General features: G+C 47.0%; 10 protein-coding genes across 10 annotated transcripts; 3 read left to right on the plus strand and 7 right to left on the minus strand.

Annotated features, from left to right (window-relative positions):
• Positions 1–354: 354 nt before the first annotated feature.
• On the minus strand, positions 355–2,079 carry EDB93DRAFT_1131997 (signal peptide peptidase-domain-containing protein). The gene is made up of 7 exons (XM_041448983.1): positions 1,903–2,079; positions 1,725–1,844; positions 1,551–1,667; positions 1,404–1,494; positions 1,108–1,349; positions 772–1,061; positions 355–719 (listed from the first exon to the last, which is right to left on the minus strand). Exons 1-7 carry the CDS (start codon positions 1,996–1,998, stop codon positions 581–583), a joined length of 1,095 nt encoding a protein of 364 aa, XP_041309934.1. The 5' UTR covers positions 1,999–2,079; the 3' UTR covers positions 355–580.
• EDB93DRAFT_1132002 (gamma-glutamyltranspeptidase) lies at positions 2,080–4,936 on the minus strand. The gene is made up of 11 exons (XM_041448984.1): positions 4,291–4,936; positions 3,938–4,244; positions 3,722–3,874; positions 3,411–3,666; positions 3,341–3,356; positions 3,191–3,293; positions 2,962–3,141; positions 2,856–2,913; positions 2,525–2,809; positions 2,400–2,465; positions 2,080–2,345 (listed from the first exon to the last, which is right to left on the minus strand). Exons 1-11 carry the CDS (start codon positions 4,713–4,715, stop codon positions 2,302–2,304), a joined length of 1,893 nt encoding a protein of 630 aa, XP_041309935.1. The 5' UTR covers positions 4,716–4,936; the 3' UTR covers positions 2,080–2,301.
• An 86-nt stretch (positions 4,937–5,022) lies between these two features.
• On the plus strand, positions 5,023–7,428 carry EDB93DRAFT_1132008 (uncharacterized protein). Its single transcript, XM_041448985.1, has 3 exons — positions 5,023–5,275; positions 5,330–5,619; positions 5,685–7,428. Exons 2-3 carry the CDS (start codon positions 5,380–5,382, stop codon positions 7,158–7,160), a joined length of 1,716 nt encoding a protein of 571 aa, XP_041309936.1. The 5' UTR covers positions 5,023–5,275; positions 5,330–5,379; the 3' UTR covers positions 7,161–7,428.
• On the minus strand, positions 7,365–8,754 carry EDB93DRAFT_158629 (uncharacterized protein). The gene is made up of 4 exons (XM_041455544.1): positions 8,674–8,754; positions 7,967–8,617; positions 7,861–7,913; positions 7,365–7,809 (listed from the first exon to the last, which is right to left on the minus strand). The coding sequence occupies exons 2-4, from the start codon at positions 8,463–8,465 to the stop codon at positions 7,570–7,572; spliced, it is 792 nt and encodes a 263-aa protein (XP_041309937.1). The 5' UTR covers positions 8,466–8,617; positions 8,674–8,754; the 3' UTR covers positions 7,365–7,569.
• A 302-nt stretch (positions 8,755–9,056) lies between these two features.
• Positions 9,057–9,750, plus strand: EDB93DRAFT_1081299 (NUZM, NADH-ubiquinone oxidoreductase 21.3 kDa subunit; the record flags this gene model as incomplete). The annotated part of the gene is made up of 4 exons (XM_041445606.1): positions 9,057–9,129; positions 9,183–9,296; positions 9,344–9,468; positions 9,493–9,750. 4 exons carry the CDS (start codon positions 9,057–9,059, stop codon positions 9,748–9,750), a joined length of 570 nt encoding a protein of 189 aa, XP_041309938.1.
• Positions 9,751–11,042: 1,292 nt separating this feature from the next.
• EDB93DRAFT_1102192 (uncharacterized protein) lies at positions 11,043–11,681 on the minus strand (the record flags this gene model as incomplete). Its single annotated transcript, XM_041447178.1, has 2 exons — positions 11,043–11,167; positions 11,486–11,681. 2 exons carry the CDS (start codon positions 11,679–11,681, stop codon positions 11,043–11,045), a joined length of 321 nt encoding a protein of 106 aa, XP_041309939.1.
• Positions 11,682–12,065: 384 nt separating this feature from the next.
• Positions 12,066–13,517, plus strand: EDB93DRAFT_1239470 (uncharacterized protein; the record flags this gene model as incomplete). The annotated part of the gene is made up of 6 exons (XM_041451635.1): positions 12,066–12,239; positions 12,294–12,356; positions 12,413–12,906; positions 12,959–13,178; positions 13,228–13,293; positions 13,347–13,517. 6 exons carry the CDS (start codon positions 12,066–12,068, stop codon positions 13,515–13,517), a joined length of 1,188 nt encoding a protein of 395 aa, XP_041309940.1.
• Positions 13,518–13,601: 84 nt separating this feature from the next.
• On the minus strand, positions 13,602–16,962 carry EDB93DRAFT_158675 (phosphatidylinositol 3 and 4-kinase-domain-containing protein). The gene is made up of 15 exons (XM_041455545.1): positions 16,673–16,962; positions 16,484–16,616; positions 16,350–16,399; positions 16,183–16,302; positions 16,072–16,120; positions 15,951–16,024; positions 15,803–15,893; positions 15,651–15,750; positions 15,330–15,597; positions 15,256–15,269; positions 14,732–15,207; positions 14,618–14,677; positions 14,549–14,555; positions 13,801–14,498; positions 13,602–13,747 (listed from the first exon to the last, which is right to left on the minus strand). Exons 1-15 carry the CDS (start codon positions 16,837–16,839, stop codon positions 13,703–13,705), a joined length of 2,352 nt encoding a protein of 783 aa, XP_041309941.1. The 5' UTR covers positions 16,840–16,962; the 3' UTR covers positions 13,602–13,702.
• Positions 16,963–17,328: 366 nt separating this feature from the next.
• EDB93DRAFT_1320090 (amino acid/polyamine transporter I) lies at positions 17,329–20,128 on the minus strand (the record flags this gene model as incomplete). The annotated part of the gene is made up of 14 exons (XM_041454901.1): positions 19,893–20,128; positions 19,558–19,834; positions 19,458–19,504; positions 19,347–19,401; positions 19,204–19,284; positions 18,861–19,153; positions 18,709–18,810; positions 18,567–18,658; positions 18,457–18,519; positions 18,333–18,403; positions 18,245–18,281; positions 18,047–18,194; positions 17,686–17,998; positions 17,329–17,637 (listed from the first exon to the last, which is right to left on the minus strand). Exons 2-14 carry the CDS (start codon positions 19,675–19,677, stop codon positions 17,329–17,331), a joined length of 1,731 nt encoding a protein of 576 aa, XP_041309942.1. The 5' UTR covers positions 19,678–19,834; positions 19,893–20,128.
• A 767-nt stretch (positions 20,129–20,895) lies between these two features.
• Positions 20,896–22,682, minus strand: EDB93DRAFT_1132038 (uncharacterized protein). Its single transcript, XM_041448986.1, has 8 exons — positions 22,661–22,682; positions 22,511–22,605; positions 22,202–22,400; positions 21,892–22,147; positions 21,804–21,840; positions 21,676–21,754; positions 21,305–21,624; positions 20,896–21,240 (listed from the first exon to the last, which is right to left on the minus strand). Exons 3-8 carry the CDS (start codon positions 22,281–22,283, stop codon positions 21,028–21,030), a joined length of 987 nt encoding a protein of 328 aa, XP_041309943.1. The 5' UTR covers positions 22,284–22,400; positions 22,511–22,605; positions 22,661–22,682; the 3' UTR covers positions 20,896–21,027.
• Positions 22,683–23,342: the final 660 nt, after the last annotated feature.

Raw genomic sequence — 23,342 nt, forward strand, 5'->3', positions numbered from 1 at the left:
TCGGACATTCGGATACCGGCCATGAAGTGACAATATTTTTATCGTCAGATGAACTAGTTGACGGGGACAGCATGCGTGGAACAGAACATAAAAATTCAATATGGGATTGAAGGTGAAGAAGGGCTTTAGTTTAGGGACGAGGTACCCCAGCTACAAGTTAAAATTATACATGAGATCCCCTCTGCCCTTATAAAATTCACATGTCTCTGGAGTGTTCGGGGTCACTCATGTGGCGTAGACTCAGTATGCTCGGGGCCTAGCTTATTTTAGTCATGTCCTTTTTTTCTCATGGTGCCAAGCCGGACGGATCTTCCTTTTGTCTAAATATACCACGTATAATATATTTTAAATATGTGAGTGTCCTCGTGCCTCTAGAATCTCACCCCGTCATCACCGCCCTGTATATATTAACTACGGCCCGGTTGAATCGAAGATCTTATAGAACCACGTCATCCCACTCCCCGTGCGAATCACTGTCTCAGGACCACCACGCCGCCCGCGCCACCATCAATACTCCATTTATCATTTTTAGAAACCAATTAAAACTCAAATAGGCATCTAGTGGCGATACTCCATCCAATCATTGCTCCCGTTTCTCGTTCTTGCTCTTGTTCTCCTCCTCCTTCTCCACACTCTTCTCATCATCAATCCACTTCCAAACTTTACCTAGTTCCCCTCTAACAATCCCTACCCCGAACAACGACAACATGCAAGCGGGGCTAAAGCGTACAAAGAAGAACAGCCTTTCAACCATAAAAACAAGACACATACCTCAAATAAAGTAATGCAGGCTGGGCTTTGCCGAACACGTGCATAACTGTCATCGTAGTCACCAGTCCAGTAATGTACGCTGCCAGGGTCGTGTAAAAGTACGGCTTCTTAAATGTAACTTTGCCATCCGCACGTGCAAAGTCATAACGTAGTGCCAAGGCAACAAATGTACCAGGTATGACAATGTCCCCTAGTCCGAGTAACGTGTGTCCTCGCTCGCTGGCAAAAACAAGCGATTTGGGCCACAGCAGTTTGATTGGCACGTCAAGAGACGTGGCTACCGTGAGCATCTAGAACTCGTCAGCATACTCCGGTAATCATTCTCATCCCACTTACCACGTCCGTACCAAACACCCAGTATATATCATAGAAGAACAATCCAGAAAGAAGGATACATCCCGTCTGGAACGAGTCTATTTTCAGCAGACAAATCGTATTGTATGAAAAAGAGAGCGCAAGAATATCCGTTATGAGGGCAGATTTGTGACCCGCTTCCAAGGTATTGAATAGCACAGAGGGTATCAAAGCGAGTGGAAACAACGCAATCGTCGGGGTGCGTAACGACACCGAAACCAATTCTACGCGCAGATCAAACCGCTTCCTCGAGTAAAACATCATATGAAAATACGAACCCCGTGGACCTTTCAGAATCAACACTCTATTTCGATCAAACTTCTTCCACCGCTCTTGCCCGACCGCGAATCGCGTAAGCGAGGCAGCACTCTGGGAAACAAGCGACTCGATTATAAACACGCGACATATGACACCACACCACTCACCTTCCAGACACTGCCCACGCCAGCGATAGAAAAATACCACGCGAGTAACCAATTTATCCATTCTTTTCCAAAGTACTTCATTACAGCGTACATTCCGAAAAGCGCTGCTGAACCCGCCTGGTAAACATTATATTTCAGTCTCGATTATATGTATTGCATCAGGGAAGAACTCACAACTGGGAAAAGCCACGCGTCACCAGACGAAAGCCTATCTGTCACGCCCTCATCTTCATCATCTTCGTCATCTTGCACTACCGATTTATCAATCCCTTTGCTTTTTGGCTTCTTAGGTGTCTGGAAAGGTATTCAATTCCTTTTCGGCATTAACTAATAACGGTCCATATCAACGCACCGGAAGGGAACCGTGTGCTCCCGCATATATAGAGATGGAAGCTAAGCACAGCAGACCTGCGTATGAAGAAATGAGGTCCCAGTCTGTGCTGGCCATCTCAATTCAATTCGGGTGGGGATGTGAATGGTCAGATGAAACGCTTCTTGGCCTTTTTACATGCTACGTGACCAGAGACGTGTCAGTTTGGAGTTGTTTGGGAGTGTTTGATTCTAAGGGTTATGCCAAACACAATACTTTGATCATTACTGCTAAATAATGAGCTTGAACAGGAGGCACGGCTATAGCTAATACCCCACGGAAACAATGGACTTAATTTTATGTAAGAACACATTAAATTCGACGAAGGATTAGCTTGCTTGCTAAGGTAAGCACTGAATGCCGGACTTCGGACCGCAAGCACTAATACCCAGCGGCAATACCATTCTTCCTCGAATCACTAGCCGCTGTACAAATCATCAATCACACAAAATCCACGTCAAAACACCGCAATCACTCACCAAAAATCTTGCCATCCATACTCATCACCGCTTGTATAACAGCAGCCACACGATCAATCTTCGACACTAAAACGGAAAACCGTGAGTCAAAAAAAAAATTACTCTTTCTCATAAATTAGACATGCCTGTGATATTATGTCCCCGTTCGATTAGCGAGTTTTGTACGGCGACAGGAACGATCTCATCGACGTCTACTTCGAGTGGGTATAATTGATCGTGGACGCGTCCGCTTTCAATCGCAGCGCTGACATCCATTCCCCAATCGAGGTTGAGGATGACTTGCGCGACAGAACCGAAGATTCGGCCACCGCCTGATCCGCCGATGGAGAGGTAGAAGGAGCCGTCGAGGTTTTCGATAATCGTGGGTGTTGTTGAGGATAGGGAGCGTTTTCCGGGCTCGGGGTAATTATCTAGGGATTATTAATTTGGGAGGATGGTGAGACAGGAACTGCGTACATGGTGAAGGCCAGAGGCCGAAGCCGTTAGGGTGTCCTGGAATGGAAAAATCGTCCATCTTACGAGCACAATTAGGAGAAGTTGTTATGGGCGTGTAAGGACTCACCTCATCGTTCAGGATAATACCAGTTTCGGGGTCGAGCACCATAGATCCAAATACGAGATTCACTGTGGTCGTCAATGCTACGGCCATTCCGTCCTCGTCGACTACAGATGTATGACTTGTTCCATGATCAATCTTGACGTCAAACTCTGGATTATAGTATTCGGGGGGATGCGTACGGTCCTAAAGCGTCATCCAGATACAGCAAAGTAACACAGCACAAAAAACATACATCAGTGAGGTTAAGTGCTACAGCATCTGCAAAGGCTTTCGTGGAGATCTCGGCGACGCGATCTGTTCCGTTGGTAACATATGGCAGATCACCAATCTTTGTGCTAGTGTAACGTGAGGTTAGCTGTAATAAAATCGGAAAAGGACTCACCGAGCTGCAAAACCGACTGATGTGACAATGTCAGTTCTAAAATAAGCTATTTTAGGTACATAGCACTCACACTTCAACGCCTCTATAAAGCGGTGGATGTTTAAGGCAGTTCGGCCTTCACCGATGAAATCGTAGCGCTCTAATAGGTTCAGGATATGAAGAAGCACAGGTCCGGAAGCTGGTGCACGGCTAGTGTACACTTTCTTATCACGATATGTTCCTTGAAGAGCGTGATCCACATTCACAGTATAATTCTCCAGATCTTCATTAGTCATTATTCCTCCAGTGGCTTGTACCTTGCGTATGATTGAGTCAGCTATGGGACCCTGGACAAAAATAATTTAACCACAGCTCCAGCGTGAACCACATCGAATGTCAAACCTTGTAGAAAACGTTAGGCCCTTCCGAAGCGATAGCAGCAAGCGTGCGTGAGTAATTCGTTCGTCTAATAATTTCGCCTTCAAGCAGCATACGTCCTTCTGGGGCGAAAATAGCTCTCCAGTCTTCTTTAGGAAGCATGAGTTTTTCGAACATCTAGAGGGTGTAATGATTAATTAATCAATCAACGCCTCAGAATTCACATGCCCAGCATTTTACCTGTAAACGTCGCGCGAGCTCTTTGTCAACTGTCCATGCAGCAGCAAGGTCTACGCTTGGCTGCATGAGTCTAGCCCACGGCAATTTCCCCCAGCGTCCATGTGCTTCCTGAAGTCCACGAACTTCACCAGGAACACCAACGGCTAATCCACCCCATCGTGCGGCAGTTGGATCATCCTTATACATGGTCCTATTTGCCAAGGCTGGTGCAGTTTCTCTGAAATCAATAGTATATACTTCCGAGCTACCACCCTCAGACGAGGGTGGAATGCGAACTGTCATGAATCCCCCTCCACCTATGCCCGAGCTGATTTACGTCAGAAACATGAATTACAGAAACACAGACAACACACGAGAACATATTGACCACGCCAACACAAAAAACAGCGCCGATAGCAGCGTCGACAGCATTTCCTCCTTCCTTCAAGATGGCGACACCAATGTCAGAACACCGTTTATTCTCGGAAGCAACGGCACCGTGTTCCGCCTCTATGAGATAGGCAGGGTTACGTGTTTGTGTCTGGGGTTGGATATTATGATGGACTCGGAGGTGTGGGTGAGGTTCGTATCTCTGTAGGAGAAGCGTCGCCAGACATATAGCAAGCAAAGCAGCGAATGCACCCTTCTGCCATCTACGTCGATTGTTCGGTTCCTTCGTATACAGGTAAAGCGGGAGCTCGGCTTCAGTAGAATGAAATGCCTGTTTGAGACCATCCACCGGAGAGTTGTCTCCCACAGTGCCAGTGGGTGAGGGTGATACCCGTTTCCTGTAATCCATAAACTTGAAAGCCAGGTCGACTGAAACCTTTATCTTGTGATGATGAAGGTCACCGGAACTCGGAAGTGAACGTCTTCTCTCCCACTACGACTGAGTAGTCGTCTCCGAACAATATTCCTCGGCCCTCCGGTCGGATTCTGCGCCTATATGGCCACACGAGACCATATTCGCACCGGAGTCGGACAACACGCGTTTTCCGAGTCATTGTATGCGCTGCAGGGATTCGCATCCGAAAATAGTATGGCCTTATGTAAGTCAATTTTGGTAATAGCCAAATTCTGATTCACTGAGCACTCTCTCGTGGGGAGTCATCTACATATTTGCTCACCGTGACAGTCAAGCTGACAGTCGCTGTCTCAGGCATCCCATTTCAAACTGCAACGATGCCAGGCCACCGATCACTAATGTTTCAATATGACGGCTCTGAGGCCGACAGTGCTTCGAATATTAGCTCTTTGAGTTATGCTGGGTGAGTCCAAAATTCATACTCTATCCGAGTCGATATGCCCCGCTGGCCGGAATACCTCACGAGAGTCTCAGCTTTTCAATAGGAGGCGCTGGTATGTTCAAAGTCTCTATTTCAAATTGAATTAATTTGTCAGAGAGTACGCCAGGACCTCTGAAACGCAGGAAAACCCTGGGACTTAATACTCGTTTTGATCGGATGCTGGCCCAAGTGCACGTTACAAATTCGTACAGTTTTGATCCAAAAACGCGTCGAAAGCGTGCGCGTTCTTCCGGGTCTTCCTCTGTCAGCAGTTATGATCTTCCCAAGACGCCTGTGGACGCATACAGCCATGAGGATAGAATCGGAAGTGCACACTCTGTGTCGAAGATGAATCATGGGCCGCCAAACCCAGCAAAGTCTGCCAAGGTACAACGAGAACTCAAAACATATCAAAAGGTACGATATATGCGCACGCCTTTATGCTCATGAGAACCCAAACTTGGCTATTGCCGCCGCATCAGGGTTCTAAAGTACGGGCACCGACAAAGGCCCTTCCTATGTGGCTCGCGAGTACGTTCAGTACCCTAGAACCCAAGCATCCTCTTCGAGAATTGCTTCCTCCCCTGGCCCACGAAGACATGATTGAAGTCAGAACTCGAAACGAACCTCGACCATGCTCTCAAGAAGCTAGGAACAGTCGCGTGTTTGCATTCTCCCCGTTCGATGCCGATGTAAAAGAAAATAACGATGCAGCTCATGATCCGCCGTTTGCTGACCCCGCCTTCTGCGACATCGTGCTATTGCCTCGTGACCCCACGACTGCTAATGCGGAGTTACAAACATCCCACCTCAGAGAAGATACTCTCGATTTTTGCCCATTTTCCACTCCTGGCTCTCTCGTCGCTCTCCAACACGCGGTTAATTCAAATGCTTCATCTGACCTAGCCCGCCCATCAGGATCGCAGAAGACCTTGGTGCATGTGAAACCACCCCTTTTGTCTCACGACGCAAGTGTCAATCGTGCCAATTTCACATCACCCCCTGTTTTTCGTCCAACTATTACAGGACCGGAAAATTACTTGACCTCCTTCCGCCGCAGATCGGCTGTTACTTCTAATGATCGTGGACCTTACTCACCGGCGCCTGATTTTCAAGAGAACGCACTTACAATGAATATATTTTCCACCCCTGGACCGGCATTTACCGTCTCTCGACCAGTGTACTTCGATTCTCCCACTGAAGATCCATCATTGTCCGAATCTCTGGAACCAGAATCGTACGAGCTTGACTTGGATGCACTTGATTTCCGCTGGCAGCCATTCTTGAGGAAGACTTTGCCTGATCCTAGCTTGGCAGGCCGGCAGACTTATGACATGCATGCTTCGGCTACGATTCCTCCTGTCTTTGATTATTCCGACGTCCTTTTACCGCGCTCGCCTCATTCCTTCTGTAGTGTCGCTGAAAATCAAGTAGCAATGGCGGAAGCACGTGGCGCACGCGACCTATATGATAGATCCGTTCGTGGCTCACCTGTATCTGGACACGCCATCCGACAAATTTCATCCCCTCAGTCAAATGGCCAAAGCGGCGCAGTGGTCTTCGCTCACCCGTTTAGAAGCTCCATTACGGTTCCTCCCGTCTCTGCAGACCCCGATGTCCTTTCGTCACATTCCCCTAATGTTTTCCGCAGTGCCACCGACGACCAAGCAACAATGGCAGAAGCATCTAACGCACCCATAGAATACGACCTTCGTGATGGATCCATTCGCGATTCACCTATATTTAGACCTGTCATGCAAGGATCTCCGTCACCTCAGTTGAATGGCCAAAATGTCGCAGTGATCTTCGCTCCCACTTCGGGAATTTCTGTCTCACCGCTAAGGGGAGCAACATCATCCCCTATGGTCCCTGGCATTGGCGATGTGCACGAAGTAAGCCCACATGAAACAAAACTGTCTTATCGTATTCAAATTCACCTTGTCAAAGCTTACCGCTGAAAACACAATATGCACCACAGAGAGCCACGAGCAACCTTTCACACCCACACGTCCAACTCAGGCATCACAACCAGCAACACCAAAGAAAGATCGACTAAGTCAAACACGCAGTACGCCGATCCCGCCTCGGCAAGAACAACGATCGATTGTCTCATGGATGTTATCACGTCGGTCGCTTGCAGGGAGGGGTAGCATTGGTCATGATGAAATTGAAGGATTGCTTTCGCAGTGTTCAGACACTAGTCATGACACAATTGAGTCATGGGCGGATGACCATTAACAAATTTGAGCATGTATTTTCATTAGCAAACTCAAACTCCACAACATTCCTTAAGTCTAAGTTAGATTTATTCAATGAAATGAAAGTATTGCGATGGTATATAAATCCAACTAAACTGGTATTGGAGAATTACCAAACAACTTCAGCACCGTCAAACGGCTCGATGGTCACCCCACGTTCTCCCCGTGACTTTCGCAGCTTGTATCGCTCCAGAGTATATATCTCGTACGAAGCGGCTGCAAGCTTCATTGCACGGATATGGTGCGGGTGCGAGCTGGCAGCCACTGCATGTTTCCGGGACTGCCAGATGCACGTCGCAAGATTCATGCCCGTTTCTGGATCTGGCACACCATACCAATACATGATAAGCTAGGGGGTAAGGTCAGGAAGAGCTACTGTAACAAGGGGTTGATTGCATACACCACCGCTACGCACGGCCTCCTCGTGAGCTAACTTGTCGGCATCATAGAGAGCTGTGCATACGAGAATCAGTCAAAGGTCTGAGGTACGACTGATGGCTACTTACGTCCACTGTCGCTCCCAGGCAATCGCTTGCTGCGAAAGGCAACACAATACCACTCACGCTCCTCGTCCTCCGGAAGGTCAAGCTCTTTCCAATTGAATGCTTCGTCGTACGGTACTTCAGCATAATGCGGAGTTGCCGGATGGAAATGATACAAAGCTTTGTGCAACGATAGCGATACGGGGTCTATATCAGGTAGACGGGTCTCAGAGAGCATAGGCTGCTGTTCTAGTGATGTATGGAGTAGTACCCCGAGCTCGTGAGGTAGAGACGAAAGTAGCGGAGGTAGATAGAGGACGGTAGATGGGGGGTTTGTGAGGCTTTTAGAATTGAACGTGGGGAGCTCGTGAGAGTGACGCTCAGTGTCGATAGCCCCGAGGTCAACGTCCAGATTATCCAAGTTATGCTCAGACTCAATGCCATTAGTCAGGATATCAATATCCAGGGGATGCTGTGACTCTGAGCTAACGGCTTCAGCATGACTGTGGACTGTGAAACCCATGATGGCGCGCTAACTCGGAGAAAGATGATATAAAAATCCATGCAGCACGCATACGAAGCCTTATATCAGGTGCAGGGCTAGCTTGAGCGCGCACGCGATTTACCGGTCAATTGTGATGATGTCGTTATGCTATTGCGTGATTTTTCCACAAGCTGTCAAAATACTGTCAAGGAAACTAAAGTAGACAGAAGACAATAGCCTTACCTACCATTGTACACCACCATGCATAAGCTTTTGCTTCAGCTGGAACCTCTAGATGAAGCATAGTTAAAGGCGGCTGCGGCCCGAGGCTTGAGGTGTAGTTACCATTGCCAGCCAGAGAACAGCTGGCATGACTCGGATCCTAGCATGATTCAGATAGAACTTCCTGAACAAGCAGAGCACTGGGGTCTGGTGTGCTCTGGACAAAACCGTGCCACACATTCATATGGCAGACGTGCTGGTGTCGATCTAGGACGTTCAGATGCTATATAACAATAATTGGTATAACAGTTACTTTTTTAATGAAAATCGCTTGATTAGATGTTAACATGCTTATGTAATCATCTCCCGCTTCCCGCTGTTCCCCGAACTTCAACTCGAACTTCACAGATGGCGGCTACCAAAAAAGCTGCAGAGTCGACTCTCTACCATGTTCATCCGAAAGGTTTTTGGAAGAAATTCCGTGAGTTTATTTATTTATTGGCCTATCGAATGCATGTGAATACCTCTTACCAGGCGACGCTGTGGTCATCAACCCTGAAATCTCGAGTGGTATTCCATTAGCAGGAGTCTCCAGGTGGCCGCAGCCTGGTTCCAGACCAGAGAAATACTCAGCTCCTGCAACCAAAGGTAGAACTTTGAGGCTTACCATAGGCTCTGCTCATCCTTTTTGTCAGCTTCCGACCCCGCCCAGAACCCATATTGGAAGAGAGATGTTCGAAGGGCATATCCCCAACTTTCTGTGGTCACGCAGCCCGACCTCTCGTCACTTCTCATCCAACACTCTGAAGCACAGGCGTACGTCCCTGTACTTTCTGCATGTCAGTTCCCATTGACATGTAATCATAGAATTCCTGCACCATCAGAAGCCAAAGATGGTGAGAACGCGAATGTCCCTACAAAGACCCAGGAGACCTTGGATTTGACAGGCGCAATCGCTGCAATCACATCTGTGCACAAGGTGTATGACCAGTCAAAGCTCCCCCCGAAGGTACCCTCACCCTTTAAGAAGTGGAGAGCCGAGCTCGCGCCGGACGCCCCTCATGATCCCAATGCCTATTTTCCAATGTTGCTATACAAGTAGTCGACTTTTGCATTCAACTCGAGGATTTTATTGTTGCCGATAAATCAAGAGATGACCATATATTCTATGTCGCGGATAATGATCAGCAGGCGGAGCTGCTTCGATGTGAATAAGCACCGTCCTCTGTATGTATAGAGTGCACAGGAGTTCTTTTGTGCTTTTTATGGACTGAAGCTTAGCAACACTTAGGGTACGTAAATCAATCGCTGAGTTGTGTGACAGTTCGTGTTCGGTGCGGTCAAACCACACTGCTTTATTTTATTTTCTTTGTTGAGCATTTTCTAGAGCTCACTGATTCATGGATCTAAAAACCTCAGACACAAACAGATGAGGCTGCACCTACCAGATTTCTCGACGGATGTACCATTACGATAAACCACTAGCGTGCTCACTCTGCCGCTCTTCCAAGGCTGTTGACATAGATTGATATCAGATGCAATGGAAGGCGTGAAGGAAGCAGGAGAGGTGCAGCTCGCTCGAACGATGTATCAGACAAAAGCTCAGTACAGGTGTGTGCAATGGCAATAATAAGCAACGACCGCAAGATTTGAGCTCATGATAATTTCTGTGTGGACAATGTCATATTGATCGGATGTGCATGTATCAAAGTCTCTATTATCTATGAGCTCTTGATGGAATACTGATTAGGTGTCCAATCTACAGGATCCTCCAACTTAACAAGCCATGGATTACTCTTGCAGTTCCATAGGCGGTGATTGCTCTTCACTTTCAACTAGATCGACATGCTTCCACAGAAGGGATGGGGCGTTCGATGAGCCAGAGTACGACATAACAGTCGGAGAGCCTGAGGGTGCAAGAGGGGGGCGGCATTGGAAGCGATAATATTAATTACAGGTTTTCTAGGACAGCCTTGCATAGCGGACCAATAACCTTGAAGATTCATCTAGAAGAAAATTGGTAACAATTAGGTGCACACGTGCGAGGGAACTGCGATTTCAGAGGTCAGCGGTGTTATGCGGCTGGACGCAACACGCCATACATTTGCGTGAAGACTTCACGCATCTCGTAAACGCAAATCAAATGAGCTGATAATAAGTCTCCAACGTGTCTTGTGACAATGTGTCAGTATGTTCTCTGCACACATGAGTGCTATTGCTGTTGTCCTTATCTCAGATGTTGTTCCAAAAATGAAATCAACCTTGAGGAAACCTTCCATCGACTAACATGAGAACTTACACACAGTTTCAGGATAGTATAATGCGCATTTATTCCTTTGTTGTGCACAAAAGATGTCTTCGATTTTTATATATAGCATACACAATGAACAGACCTTAGAGTTTGGCCGCCAAGAATTTCTTGCCGTTGACAAGGTTATTTTTCAGTCTTTGCAGATTAGAGACACCGTCGAGGTCTCCAGCACTAGTCGGACTCGGATCGGTTTGTCGATGAAACAATCCTGTGTTTGGATAGCACGTGTGGAGAAATTACTAGTAATTCCTCCACACATGTTATTCGTCAACATGGGTGTTGTTGTGGGCGCGGCGGAGGTAAAAGTTAGGGCTCAACGAAGTCGAACAACGCATTCAATAGTGTTCGGCTGATCAATAATGTGCATGGACATACGATAGACCTTGATTGCGATGCTATTTGGAGGTGGTAAACTTGTTGTTATGTTCGTTTGAAAAGATCTGTCAAAAAGTCAAAGAAATGACATTACTATCTTTCTATCTTCGATGCCATTTACACCCTATTTCCCTTTCTTAAAATAAGTGACGTTCTCGCCGTTGGACAGCTTCAAATTTGCCAGCAGTCTCTTCACCGATGACTACGGGGTACGACGTAACCCGTTTTCTTGGATTTTCCAATTCAACTTTGAAAGGGTTTAGATCGCTCGGAAAGATTTTGGCGAGAAATTCGCCAGGTCCAGGTGCGTCAATTTCTTTGACCAAGAAAGCTTGTTGGGTTGACATGTTGTCGAACACAGGCTATGATCGGGAATGAGGCGCAGGTGCGGAAAGAGTCCCTGCAAGCGAGTTGGGACGGCTTCAATTATTTACGATATTATATGTTAACCTAAGTGGTGCTGGTGAGTATTCGGACCTCCTAGGATATTATCTCGGACGTGACAAAATCAATCCACGTACCTGTTGCGCATTATCAAGATACCGGTCTGATCTCACCAGTAATTATTCCCAATACCAAGTATTTTGGTTGACTGAAAGGGTATCCGTGGTCCCGAGTCCCGACAGCACGCATACACTTTGAGTTGCTCGGATGAGTGACAATTGCCACGTTAATAAGTACAAAGCTGTGTTAAGGCTTTAGAATCAAATACATACAAACAACCGCCTGAGATGTCCAACGACGTACCATCAGCAGCTGCGGGCGCATCTGCATCCGCTCAAGCAGATGCTTTCGCCAACGACGACCGCATTCACTTTTCCAGAGAGACAGGAACATGGAGGCTAGAGAATGAAGATGGTTCTGAGCTCGAGTTTGATTCCGCCAAGGGTGTATGGGTTCCGGTGGTGAGTGTGAACTTCGTGAGTCACCAGTGACCGTGAGGCAAGCAACTTTGGCAGCTTGATGAGGAATTGATCAAAAAGCAACAAGCTGCATATTCAATCGCTGGCGTGGATGAAGAGGTCAAGCGATGCTGTTCCTTCCATACGGCGACTCCTTAAATTGATAATTTCCGCAGACACCAGCCGCGCCCGTGCTCAAGCGCGCAAATAAGAAGAGGAAGGAACCCGATAACTACACGTCATATACGCCTCCAACAGAGCCTTCTGCGAAGCGTGGCAAGAACGACAAGCCAGCCAAATCCAAAAATACGGCAGTCTACGTCACTGGGCTTCCTGCAGACACTGAAGTGGACGAAATCGTTGAGCGCTTTTCTAAGTTCGGAGTTATTGAGGAAGATGATGAAGGCGAATCCAAAGTGAAACTGTACGCACGCGAGGACGGGTCATTCAGTGGAGAAGCATTGGTGGTTTATTTCAAAGAAGAATCAGTGACTTTGGCAGTCAACCTCCTGGATGACTCGGAACTCCGGATAGGCGACACATCAACAGTCATGAGAGTGCAGAAGGCGGAATTTCGTCACAAGCATTCAGGCGGGACAGGGGAGGAAGTGAAATTGCGGAAGACAGTGGATAAGAAGAAGATAACCAGAAGGATCGGCAAGATGCAGAAGTATGTCCCTTCTCTCTCGGACTGCATTGTCATATCTCTAATCTGCCTATAGAAAAATTGAGGAATGGGATGACGAAGATGGCTTTGGCCCCGCTAAGAATGAGGAAGACGAAAAGAAAGTAGTCAACAGGAACTGCCGTGTAGTGGTTCTCAAGCACATGTTCACTCTCCAAGAACTCGACGAAGACGCGTCTCTGCTACTTGATCTTAAGGATGACGTGCGTGTTGAATGTTCATCACTAGGAGAAGTCACAAATGTCGTTCTATATGACGTATGTCCCATATTTCCTGCTCCACAGCCATGTCTGATTTGCCTTATAGAAAGAGGCTGACGGGGTGATGACAGTCAAGTTCAAAGACTCCCTGAGTGCTCAGGCCTGTGTCATTGTGCGTCTCTCCCTCGCTGACCCCTTGGCAAGTATTAATCAATTTTGTCATAGAAAATGAACAACAGGTTCTTCGCTGGAAGACGAATTGAGGCGTTTTTGTATTCAGGCAAACAGCGCTTCAAACGCAGCGGAGCGGGCGACGATTTGGATGGAGATGACGACGAAGCAGAAAAGCAGCGGCTGGATGACTTCGCATCGTGGCTCATGACTGAGGGCGACTAATTGGATGTAGTATCATCCTTGCATTGAGCTTGCAGGCTCGACCAAGATACGAACATTCGACTTATTAAATGTATATAATGGATTTCAAGATCTTTGGACATTTATACCAGATAGCAAACTACGATAGCAACCTGAACCATAACACGACAAACCGGTCCGCTCTATGAAAGAAATATACGTATATTTCACCAGCAGCTAAGAAGAGGTTTCGCAGCGACCGTCTCAAATCGCTGATGCAAGTATTGTGGATCAGATCATCGTCGATAATAGGGGGTGCACATACCTCGACAATAACAGTTCGCTTCTGCTGTTCAAGTTCGTCGACGTTCATCCAGTCCAGGCTGCGGTCAGGCTGGTGATACATCCGCCCAGCATGGCTATTCCACCTGTTGTGCTGGGGTGCGAAGGGCGACTCAACATGAGACATTGACTTAGACATGACTGCCAGATCCTCCTCTGTCACAGAGTTAGCGAGTGAGTGCACATCCGGAACAGACGTAAGCCCGCCCGGACTACCAGGTGGGGTGAGTTGCTGTGAAGCCGAAAGATCATCGATTGGAAGCGCATCAACAGTGGGGATAAGGAGGGGTTGCGGTGCAGACGACATTCCAACGTCGACTTCTTCCTCTTCGTCCTCCTCGATGACCGGCTCTTCGACGCCAAGTCGTTGCAGCCCGGCTTCGACAACATCCAGGCGTTCAAGATGCTCGAGAACCGTGACACCTGTCGTACCTGGATGTACCTTCTGAAACTTGGCAGAGAACGGAACGGGGCGATCAGCTTCTGATGATCTCCGGCGGACGGGTGGAGGGAACTCAGCAGAGTGGCTTTGACTGCGTGTACGCCGTGGTAGTGGCATGGTACTGATGGACGGGCGTGGTGATGCAGGTGAAGGACCAGGGGGACGAGGCGCCTCTTCCATAATTTCGATTTCGTCGTCCCAAACAAGTGCTTTCGTACGGCGGGTCAACTCCAGCGGACCTGCAATAATGAACACCCAAATTATTTGTTTAACCGCCTCCGGCGCTCACCTTCATCCTAACAGAGTAAACCAATCAGTTGAACGAATCTAAACGATCCAACCAACAGTTCCGGCTCACCGCATGTTTCAAAGACTCGATAATGTTATAAGCTTGACCTTTGATGACAGCCAATTGCCTCTGAAATTAAAAATGATATCGTATTGTTTTCATCAATGAGCTCTCACAACTGACCTGGAACATTTTAGGATGGAAGTCAGGGTCGACTGCAAAGAGATTACGAAGCTGAAAGGTTGTTTCCTCCCACCAAGTTTTAGAGGTCAAGAGGGGTAAGAAATGCGCTCGCGTCTTTGCACTGAAAGGACGCCCAATTAAGTTAACAGGGAGATACAACCACCCATAGGTATACGACCGCCAGCCTCGAGGATGCTCATGAGGGAACGAGAGCGAGTTGTCTATGGCTGCGATATGTATATGCGGCTGACGCATATAGTCAGACGAAGCAGCGTTAGCTTGAGATGGAGGGATGGCGTTGACAAAAGTCACGGTAGACTGTGAGGATGGAGAATGCGTCTGAGCACGACGCATTTGTGGCATCTGGGGGTGAGCTGAAGGTTGAGGGGCAATATCAACCAGCTTCTCGTGGCTGCCCTCACAGTACTTGATCATGTAGTTATCAGCTCCACGGTCAGTATTTAGCATCAAGTAATCTGTTCGCGGAGTTAGCCATCAGGAAGAATATAGCAAAGAGCGTATACCAAGTATCACCAGCCTAGTTTAGAGTGGGATGCAGCATGAGAACCTGTGACAGAACGACAATCGACATACGTACTTTTCCAACTCTTCTCTGAAACTTTGTTGAAGCGCTCGCGACCAATAAAACGGACGTCCAGATTCGTTGTCTTCAGTAACATCGAAAAGAGCACGTTCTTCCTCTGGGTCCTCATTGTCTATGTCCTCGTCACCAGTCCTTCCGCATATTATTTTCAGTGCGCTAAGAAAACGTTTCGTAGGGAGACCTTTGCGGTGCGATGAATCGTCAAATGTGTCTGCGATAGAGCGACCGGGCCAAGGATGCTTCCGTAGGAAATCCGATGCATCTGATGATTTGTAGATGAGTCAATGTATGAAAAGTAAGTAAAATAAACACAACCAGTGTATCCGTGCAAGAAATACTGCATGCTTCCTATCTTTTCAGGTAGTTGTTTACCTTTCTTGGCTGCACTTCTGTCAATCCAGTCATAGAAGAAGGCCTGGAACACAATGATTTAGCCAGGAATTCCAGAAAGCATACATTGGACTCACAGGGCTGGATAATGAGACGAGTTGTGTGCGAGGGACAATATTAAGTCCAAGGCGTTCGTCAAGCAGGGATCCTGCAGCCTCTGAGATGTAACTGGGTACGGTAAGTTTCACGCGGGGTGAGCTGCTGTTCCAGGTTGTATATAATTACCTGAGATTGGGTATCAAACAAGCCCGTCCGAATGGAATTATCCATCTAAATTGCCGATGTAGCCACTTAGTAGTCTGAAAAATTTCTAAGTGAAAGTCTGGTCAATGATAAAGACACGCACTTTAGGATTCAAGCGCCCATAAGGCTCCTCATCCTTAGGCTTGAATACACTACATATGATATATGGTAAGTTGTCGCGAATGTAACTGAATCATGATCACTCGATACTCACGCAACTGTCTGGACTCTCCCATCAACTTTCGCACGAGCAAAGTAGGATCCAGAAGACCCTTTCACAATCATTTTTGGGTGGATTCCAGCTGATATGGCATTTCGCACTGATTGTGCTAAACTGTTTACTATGAGCTCGGTATTGAATTACCAATAATTCTAGCTTACTTGTCGAAAGTCGCTTGAGACATGGGAGGCTTGTGATCAAGTGTTTTAACCTGTGAACAAGATGTTACTACCGACATTGGACACTAGGAACTATGGGGAGCATGCATTTTGATAGTAAAAACCACAGGGCTTACCATGAATTCACTCCCGCTCCCAACGGCAAAGGGTGGAGCACAGGGCTCAAAGACACTCTGCCATATCTCCTTGCGAGAGTAGTCTTCGACTTTCTTCTTCCGTTTAACTTTCTGCGCAATAGACTCTGTCCACCTGAAGACATGTGTTAGCTCGAGACTAATACTGTAACTCAGCAAGCCCTCGCACACCTTTTGAATGCGTTATCTAACTTTCGCAAGTCTATATGTCCTGGTTTGTGTACTCGGGCACTGCGTCCACGGGCAGCCTTAGCGTGATCCTCTGTGTCTTGCTCCTCGACAATAATTTCATCTTCAACGCCTTGGGGTAACTGTTGGTAACCGGCAGGGTGGGGCATGATGAATGCCGAAAACCTAGAAATCAGATACCTATATGAAGGTATTTTCAATGTTTACTTGTTGTGTGAGGTTGATATGAGCCTTTGAGAGTTGAGGCCACGCGTATTCAGCGCTCACTTACCACGTATAAACTTGTAATTTAATATAGCCGCGAGGCTGTAACTTATGTGGCTGTGTCGCAATAAAACTCCGTCAGCCAATACGATTATTACTATATTCGATATAGCCCCTCCCTGGACCTGCTGTCCCTTGACTCGCACAGGACCCAAAAAAAACTGTTTTGCAAGCAGCTTTTTCCATATGGCCCTTTGCCTCAGCATTCCCAGTATCTGGTGAGGAAACACAACTTGTAAGAACCATTCAATCCTATCCCCAAGGTATGACTGTATATCCAAGAATTTATGAATATTTCCGTGTTGATTTTGTTGCAGGTTGACTCATTGTGTAGCGTTAGCTGCCATCTCGCTTGTCTATCATACGGATACTATTTATACATCCACCGCTCTGACAACGACATCAGCATCACATCGTTCTTTCTTCTCCGAGTCCGACATCAAATCCTCGTCTTCGTTTTCACCTCGGATAGCCGGTGTAACGTTGAATACGGGTCCATTGAACCAATGAACGCCTCCGTACACTGGACAATAATACCAGAAAATTGCCAGAAACATGAACCCTCCAAGTACCACAACCGTATAGTTCATCTGCTGTAACGTTGTTTGCGGGGTCGCAGGAAAGAAGAAAACAAGGATCACAAAGATCATCCATGTCACAGCGATCACAGAGACTGGAAAGCTCTGCACAGGCATATTAGTTTAAGAATATATCACTGCCGATTAACCTACCAGTTTCCCAAGATGAAATGGGCCGGGTTTAAAGTCATTCTTGAACGCAAAGCGGACTGTGATCGGTATTATGTAGGCGATATACGATGAGGTGACGCAAATTGTGAATACCGCATCGATGGCTTCCTCACTTATGAACGACAAAAGTCCAATTGCCAGAGCGCAGATTGTGTCAAACCAAACTGTATTGACGGGTGTTTCTGTATAGCGATTGATCCGATACAAATACCATGAAAAAGGGAGGGCTCCGTCACGAGCAAATGCAAACGTTTGGCGAGAGCCGACCAGGAGGCAGTTCGATGCCATCATGTACCTGCTCTATGATTAGGCTGCGAATACATCAAAAGGTACTAAAACGTACTCCGCTACAATAATGAGCCACCACAGAGCCAGGGCCTGTTTCTGCCCAAGCGAATTGTATAATATCTGTGCCATAGGCTGGCCTATAGGGCTATTTAAGACGCTGCTGACATCAGTACCCATGCAAAAGGCAACGGAGATGTTGATTCCTGGATTAGAATATGTCATGAAGATCAGAGTGACATGACATTCCACATACCCCAACCAAGGACAGCCGATACAGCAATGGAACTGACCTGACAAGGATAAACACCGTGCAACAATTAGTCATTTCTAGTATCACTTACTATTGCCCATGGTATTGTAGTAGCGGCATTTGAAGCCTCCTCGCTCATATGAACGCTAGCATCATAACCCCCTGGTGGGTTAACGATTGTTATGGAGCGATAACTCAAGAGAATATAGTCCAACCTATTGCACTAAGAGGAGCCATCAAGCTCAAAATAAATGCGAATCCAGATGGCCAGCCGGCCACTATAACTGATCGTGAGCTGCGAGCGTAATTGGACGATGATACATACAATTGGTGAAATTCCCTAGCGCAAAATTTACACTGTTTCGATAATCTGGTGGCGTTGCGAGCGGAAGCGCAATTATGATTATGAAGCAAAGGCTATCGGAGGATTTGAAACAATGATCATGTACGAACTCTACAACACCTACCATACATTCACCAACGTGAACATTCTCTGTAGTCTTGCCAGAACTTTGGTACCGAAGCTCACGAGGAAAGCTTGTGACAAAACCAAAGCTGCGTATATGCCACTATAACAACCGATATGAAGAGTATTGTGTCTGCACGAGGACGAGCTTACTAGAGCTCCCGGTTGGTAGTCGTATATGCCTGGTCAGAGGAGGCAATACTGATTGCTGCAGTAATTTGAATTGCACAAGCCCAGTCTACGGAAGCTAGCCCCGCATAATCAGGGGGAGACTGTTTAAAAATGAAACTCGTCTTACCGACTCCCATAATCATCTCTATGGTGTTCGAATCTGCAGATATCAGGACTGGCTGCATGTCACATAAAATACAGGACTTACAGCCAACTATCCACGACAAAAAATTGCGGCATCGTGGAGAAGTAAGCGAGTAAGTCCAGTAGTATAGCTAGATTGTGTTGAGTCAAATGTGAAACAGAGACAGCGCCAATGACATACACCACCAGAAGTAGGCGCTGCTGATGCGAGCTCTGCTATCGCCAACCCGATGCACATGATAAAGGGGCAAGCAACTGCCCACTGCACAGAAGAAAAATGAGATGTTTATAAAACAGTAATCGTCACGTGTGATAAAAGCTTACACCCCAAACCATCGCGAAAGGCCCGCCATTTGGTATGGCATAGAAGATCACGGAGCTGAATCGATCTTTGTCGTCAATGGTGCAATTTCAATTGTCACAGTGACGGCTTACACTATAGAAGGAACTACTCCGGCATAGCTAAATGCAAGTCCAGACACCTGCAGTTGTTGACTTGAGTCGCATAGATGGAAGAGTCTGGTATCAAGCTCACCTCTAGCGGAGTGAATTCCCTGTGAAACTCCTGCTTGTATCCTAGGTTGGCGAGAGTCGTTTCATCTGCATTTAGTTGCGGGTGCGACTCCGAAATCGCTGGAGCCCTCAGAGCCACCATATTGCGGCGTTGCAAGTGGGCAATTTCGAATGAGCCTTCACACAGTATTACAAGTAATAAGTAGTCAACCGGGAATTACCAGGAATCACCCAGTCTCCACGTTGGGTGACTGCGACGACCGGAATGGTCGGATGCGTACATGTGTATCACTGTGGAACTTTGGAACTTCTCAGCTATTCAAATGGAACTTGAACCAAGAGATAGCCCTGACTTACTACGCTCCGAAACTGTGGATACCTAGCCTGATGTACGTGGTCAACGAACAACCGGACATGAACGAGAACTTGGTGAAAAGGCTAGGTAGACATCTGGACATAGGGCTCATGCGAGACAGGTGTGATACAGGTAATGTCGGCGACACCCTAAGTTAGACCTGAGGATAAGGAAGAAATCAAATAGATATTACTGGGGTAGTAGAACAGATGAGGTCGAAAACAGGAGCCAACGCGTGATAACTCCAGTTAGAAGTCTGTGATGAAAACAACGGACCGTCCCTTTCCGCGGGACTGGCGGACCTCGAAATGTGATGACTATGCGCCAAGTTATGACACGAGTCTCAGCGTCCGCTAAGTCGTGCAGGGCCCGCTAGCAGTGTATAACCTTGCACAGTTGTAGCTCAAGTCTTTTCCAATTAAACATACCTGCCGGGGCCAGACAAAACTATTATCATTCAACATCAACACATACTACCAACCAACGAGCCATATCCTGAGCAACAACCAGATCTGACAACAAAAAACCCGCTTGGAAAGCAACAAGAAATTGACCATCATGTACACCAGAGTGTCTTTCTATACGGTATCCTTGTGTTCTCCCCACAGCTTCACAGTGCTGTGCATACGAAGTGCCATGTGCGTCTCCTCGACCTTTTAAATGGTCCGATGCATCTCCGCTTTCTCCAAGATATCTGCTAGCCTGGGCTCGAAGTTCAAGTATTCGCGAGTTGTGGGAACTCAGGTAAGCCGGCATGCAAACTATCATCGTTGACCAGCCTTCTGACTAATAAGAATCTCAGACCATCCAGCGATCGGTATGATACTGTCTCGGATCCGCGAATATTGTGTCTCCTCACCGAGAGGGAGGTGCACGAGCCAGTGACCATACGGTTCGGCTCGTACACTTGGCAGAAGCTTTAACTAACTCTATACCACTCTGCTCGGGTCCTTGCCAAAGCGACTTTATGACAGATGTGCTTGTGGATAGTACCTCATCTACCTACTGTATATCATATTAAAGTAGTGATGGACTGAAAACATGAAAATAAGAGAATGTTTATAAGATTACAGAGAGGTTGTAAGCAGACGAAGATAAACTTGATGACTCGGAATAAATCAAGATGAAGTATATAGCTTATACATTTGCTTCCGCCAACTTCGCCGACACAGGACACGACTCCCTGACACTTGGACTAGCTGCTTGCGTCACGTCAATTCCTTCTGCTGCGATGGATGGAGTCACTGCGAACGCTAGAGCCGTCACTGGTGGAGCATTTCGGGTCGACCACTCGTGTGTAACTGCCTTCCCCCGTGCCACACGGATGATGATGAACAACTGCGTAATGCCCTATGTTTTAAAACAAAGAAGCCAATATCAGATACACGAATAACCGAGGTTTATGTCTGCTTACTTGAACTTGGTTAATAGACAAGAAGCATAATGTGGATAGTGTGTCTGCATGAATAGCAAATGCAACTATGTAGATGAAGACGAAGACAGTGTATGCCATGGTGGACTCAATGATCATGCGGATGATGGTATCATAGATGCTAGAATCAAATTCAGCCAACGCGTTCTTCATCCGGCTTCGCATGGCGAACAAACGTGTCGCCACGAGAATGGTATAAAACATAGTGTTTGCCATTAGGAAGGCGGGGTATGCAAGTGCGGCGTCGAGATTGTAAAATAGAGCCCCGGTAGCTGCCTGGACAAAGACGACGATGGCTGTTGCTGCTCAGGATGTCAGTAACTATGACTGTTTCGTAGACGACCTAAATGCACCAATCATGCCAATATAGAGGGCGAACATGGGAATCATCTCGCGTCTCGACCCATCCCATACCACAAAACATCGGTGAAGCTGAGTATTTCAGGGGTCAGTTGCACATGCGGCACAATATTCGGCTCACGAGCAGTGCTTGCACAAGCCACTCCGTGAGATAACCACTAGATGAGACCGTGAACGTCGTTTGTGAATAGACAGGTAAATATGCTGACCAGAATATCGCTACAAAGTTGATACGATAATTCATTGCGTTCTCAATCAGCGCAACAGGACCACCAGGTGCATCGCGAAGGTCTATCCAAATCATCACCGTGTATTTTGTATTGCAAGCAAAACTTATCGTCGAAAGCGTGAACGTGATGAGGGTGTAACAAAGAAGCGTGCGACGATTATTTGCAATCTTCTGCCCATGTCGAGGACGTTGCATGAGAGCAATCACTGCTTGTACAGTCAGAAGAAGGTATACACCTATGGTAGTATACAGAGGTCAACTACCAAATCATCGCGGTGGGTAAAACGCACCGTAGGATACACCCCCCAAAATCATTCCAATGAGACGAGAGCGTTCAAGCGGCAAGTCTGTCTGTGGGGTATAGGACGACATGACCCAAAATTTGGGAAAATGTAAATGAGAGGATGTCGAAAAGATAAAGCAATCATATATAGTCCTAAAATAGAGTTTTCACCCAGGGACACACTGACACTGGTGAGTAAAAAACCCCTTTACGTCAAGTGATAAAGACGAGGGCGACGAAGAGTTGATAAATCAATCATCCATAATGCATGCCGTGAAAAACTTTGCCGTGGGATCGATCGAGAGAATGGACTAACCTCAAGCATAACTTCAGCTTTGGTGAATTACGAATTCGCTGCTCGTCATGCTGAACCCCAATGAAGGATGCATGCATACCTTTCATTAGAGTCTTCTGGTGCCTTCTTCAGACTCGCCCCATGCATATCGCAGTATTCAAGCACACCCACCCTGCTGAGTACGTATTCGTCCCTGTTAAGGGACGAATGATATCTTTGTCTAGTCTGCTTTATCATTTGGCAATGCAGGAGCGAATGTGAGTCTAATAAAACTTTATGTGACTGGCCGCATGGACATTGAATATCGATGCGACTCGCTGGTCCCCAAGGAATATACACCTAGGGTTCTGGGTCAGGATCATACGGAGCTAATACAATAACCATCATTAAAACAAACGTACTGTTTTCATAGAGTATTATACTGTCAATAAGACTTTTTTTACCACGGAAGAGAATGTTTCGCTCCCTGAACTGAGAAGGTCAAGACGGAACACCAAACTGAGCAGCAGGTAACGAGGGAACGAAGCTTGTGTTGACACAAAGCAGTGGCATGACATGAACGTTCTGGAACACCCTTGTCAATAGTGTTGACAAGAGGTGCGAATTCATGTCTGTTGTATACTAGCTGAAGACACTGGCACTTAACGCTGACTGTGGTGCAGCATCAGATAGTCGTAAAACTGCACAATCGACGCGATTGTCGTGTTGGAGAGATATTCCAACTTGGAGGAATATTCCAGAGACGTGCTGTATCATCCCATGATGTACTCGCAAAGAGCGACGGTCGTTCGGAAATAAAGTGTGGACTCAAACTCGTGACCCTGAGGAGGCCTGCCATGTGGCAGTGCTGTCG

Source organism: Suillus bovinus, assembly GCF_016758785.1.
Source record: "Suillus bovinus strain UH-Sbo-P2 chromosome Unknown EDB93scaffold_13, whole genome shotgun sequence".
Lineage (NCBI taxonomy): Eukaryota > Fungi > Basidiomycota > Agaricomycetes > Boletales > Suillaceae > Suillus > Suillus bovinus.

Bases quoted from the DNA above. Each gene is read 5' to 3' on its own strand.
- EDB93DRAFT_1131997 (XM_041448983.1), bottom strand. From the start codon at position 1,998: ATGGCCAGCACAGACTGGGACCTCATTTCTTCATACGCAGGTCTGCTG. The intron at 1,062-1,107 runs GTAAGTGGGATG...GACGAGTTCTAG, and splicing joins GGGTGTTTGGTACGGACGTG to ATGCTCACGGTAGCCACGTC. The intron at 720-771 runs GTATGTGTCTTG...TGTACGCTTTAG, and splicing joins CCTGCATTACTTTATTTGAG to CCCCGCTTGCATGTTGTCGT.
- EDB93DRAFT_1132002 (XM_041448984.1), bottom strand. From the start codon at position 4,715: ATGGATTACAGGAAACGGGTATCACCCTCACCCACTGGCACTGTGGGA. The intron at 3,667-3,721 runs GTTTGACATTCG...ATTTTTGTCCAG, and splicing joins GGCCTAACGTTTTCTACAAG to GGTCCCATAGCTGACTCAAT. The intron at 2,346-2,399 runs GTGAGTGATTGC...TGATTTGTACAG, and splicing joins TATGGATGGCAAGATTTTTG to CGGCTAGTGATTCGAGGAAG.
- EDB93DRAFT_1132008 (XM_041448985.1), top strand. From the start codon at position 5,380: ATGCTGGCCCAAGTGCACGTTACAAATTCGTACAGTTTTGATCCAAAA. The intron at 5,620-5,684 runs GTACGATATATG...CCGCCGCATCAG, and splicing joins AACTCAAAACATATCAAAAG to GGTTCTAAAGTACGGGCACC.
- EDB93DRAFT_158629 (XM_041455544.1), bottom strand. From the start codon at position 8,465: ATGGGTTTCACAGTCCACAGTCATGCTGAAGCCGTTAGCTCAGAGTCA. The intron at 7,914-7,966 runs GTAAGTAGCCAT...TCGTATGCACAG, and splicing joins GCCTGGGAGCGACAGTGGAC to CTCTCTATGATGCCGACAAG. The intron at 7,810-7,860 runs GTATGCAATCAA...CTTACCCCCTAG, and splicing joins AGGCCGTGCGTAGCGGTGGT to CTTATCATGTATTGGTATGG.
- EDB93DRAFT_158675 (XM_041455545.1), bottom strand. From the start codon at position 16,839: ATGCCCCACCCTGCCGGTTACCAACAGTTACCCCAAGGCGTTGAAGAT. The intron at 15,598-15,650 runs GTTGTGTTTATT...ACAAATCATCAG, and splicing joins TTTCTTGCACGGATACACTG to ATGCATCGGATTTCCTACGG. The intron at 13,748-13,800 runs GTATGTGCACCC...TACTTGCATCAG, and splicing joins AGCGAACTGTTATTGTCGAG to CGATTTGAGACGGTCGCTGC.
- EDB93DRAFT_1132038 (XM_041448986.1), bottom strand. From the start codon at position 22,283: ATGTCGTCCTATACCCCACAGACAGACTTGCCGCTTGAACGCTCTCGT. The intron at 21,625-21,675 runs GTGCATTTAGGT...CATCCTGAGCAG, and splicing joins CCTCTATATTGGCATGATTG to CAACAGCCATCGTCGTCTTT. The intron at 21,241-21,304 runs GTAAGCAGACAT...TTTAAAACATAG, and splicing joins TGTCTATTAACCAAGTTCAA to GGCATTACGCAGTTGTTCAT.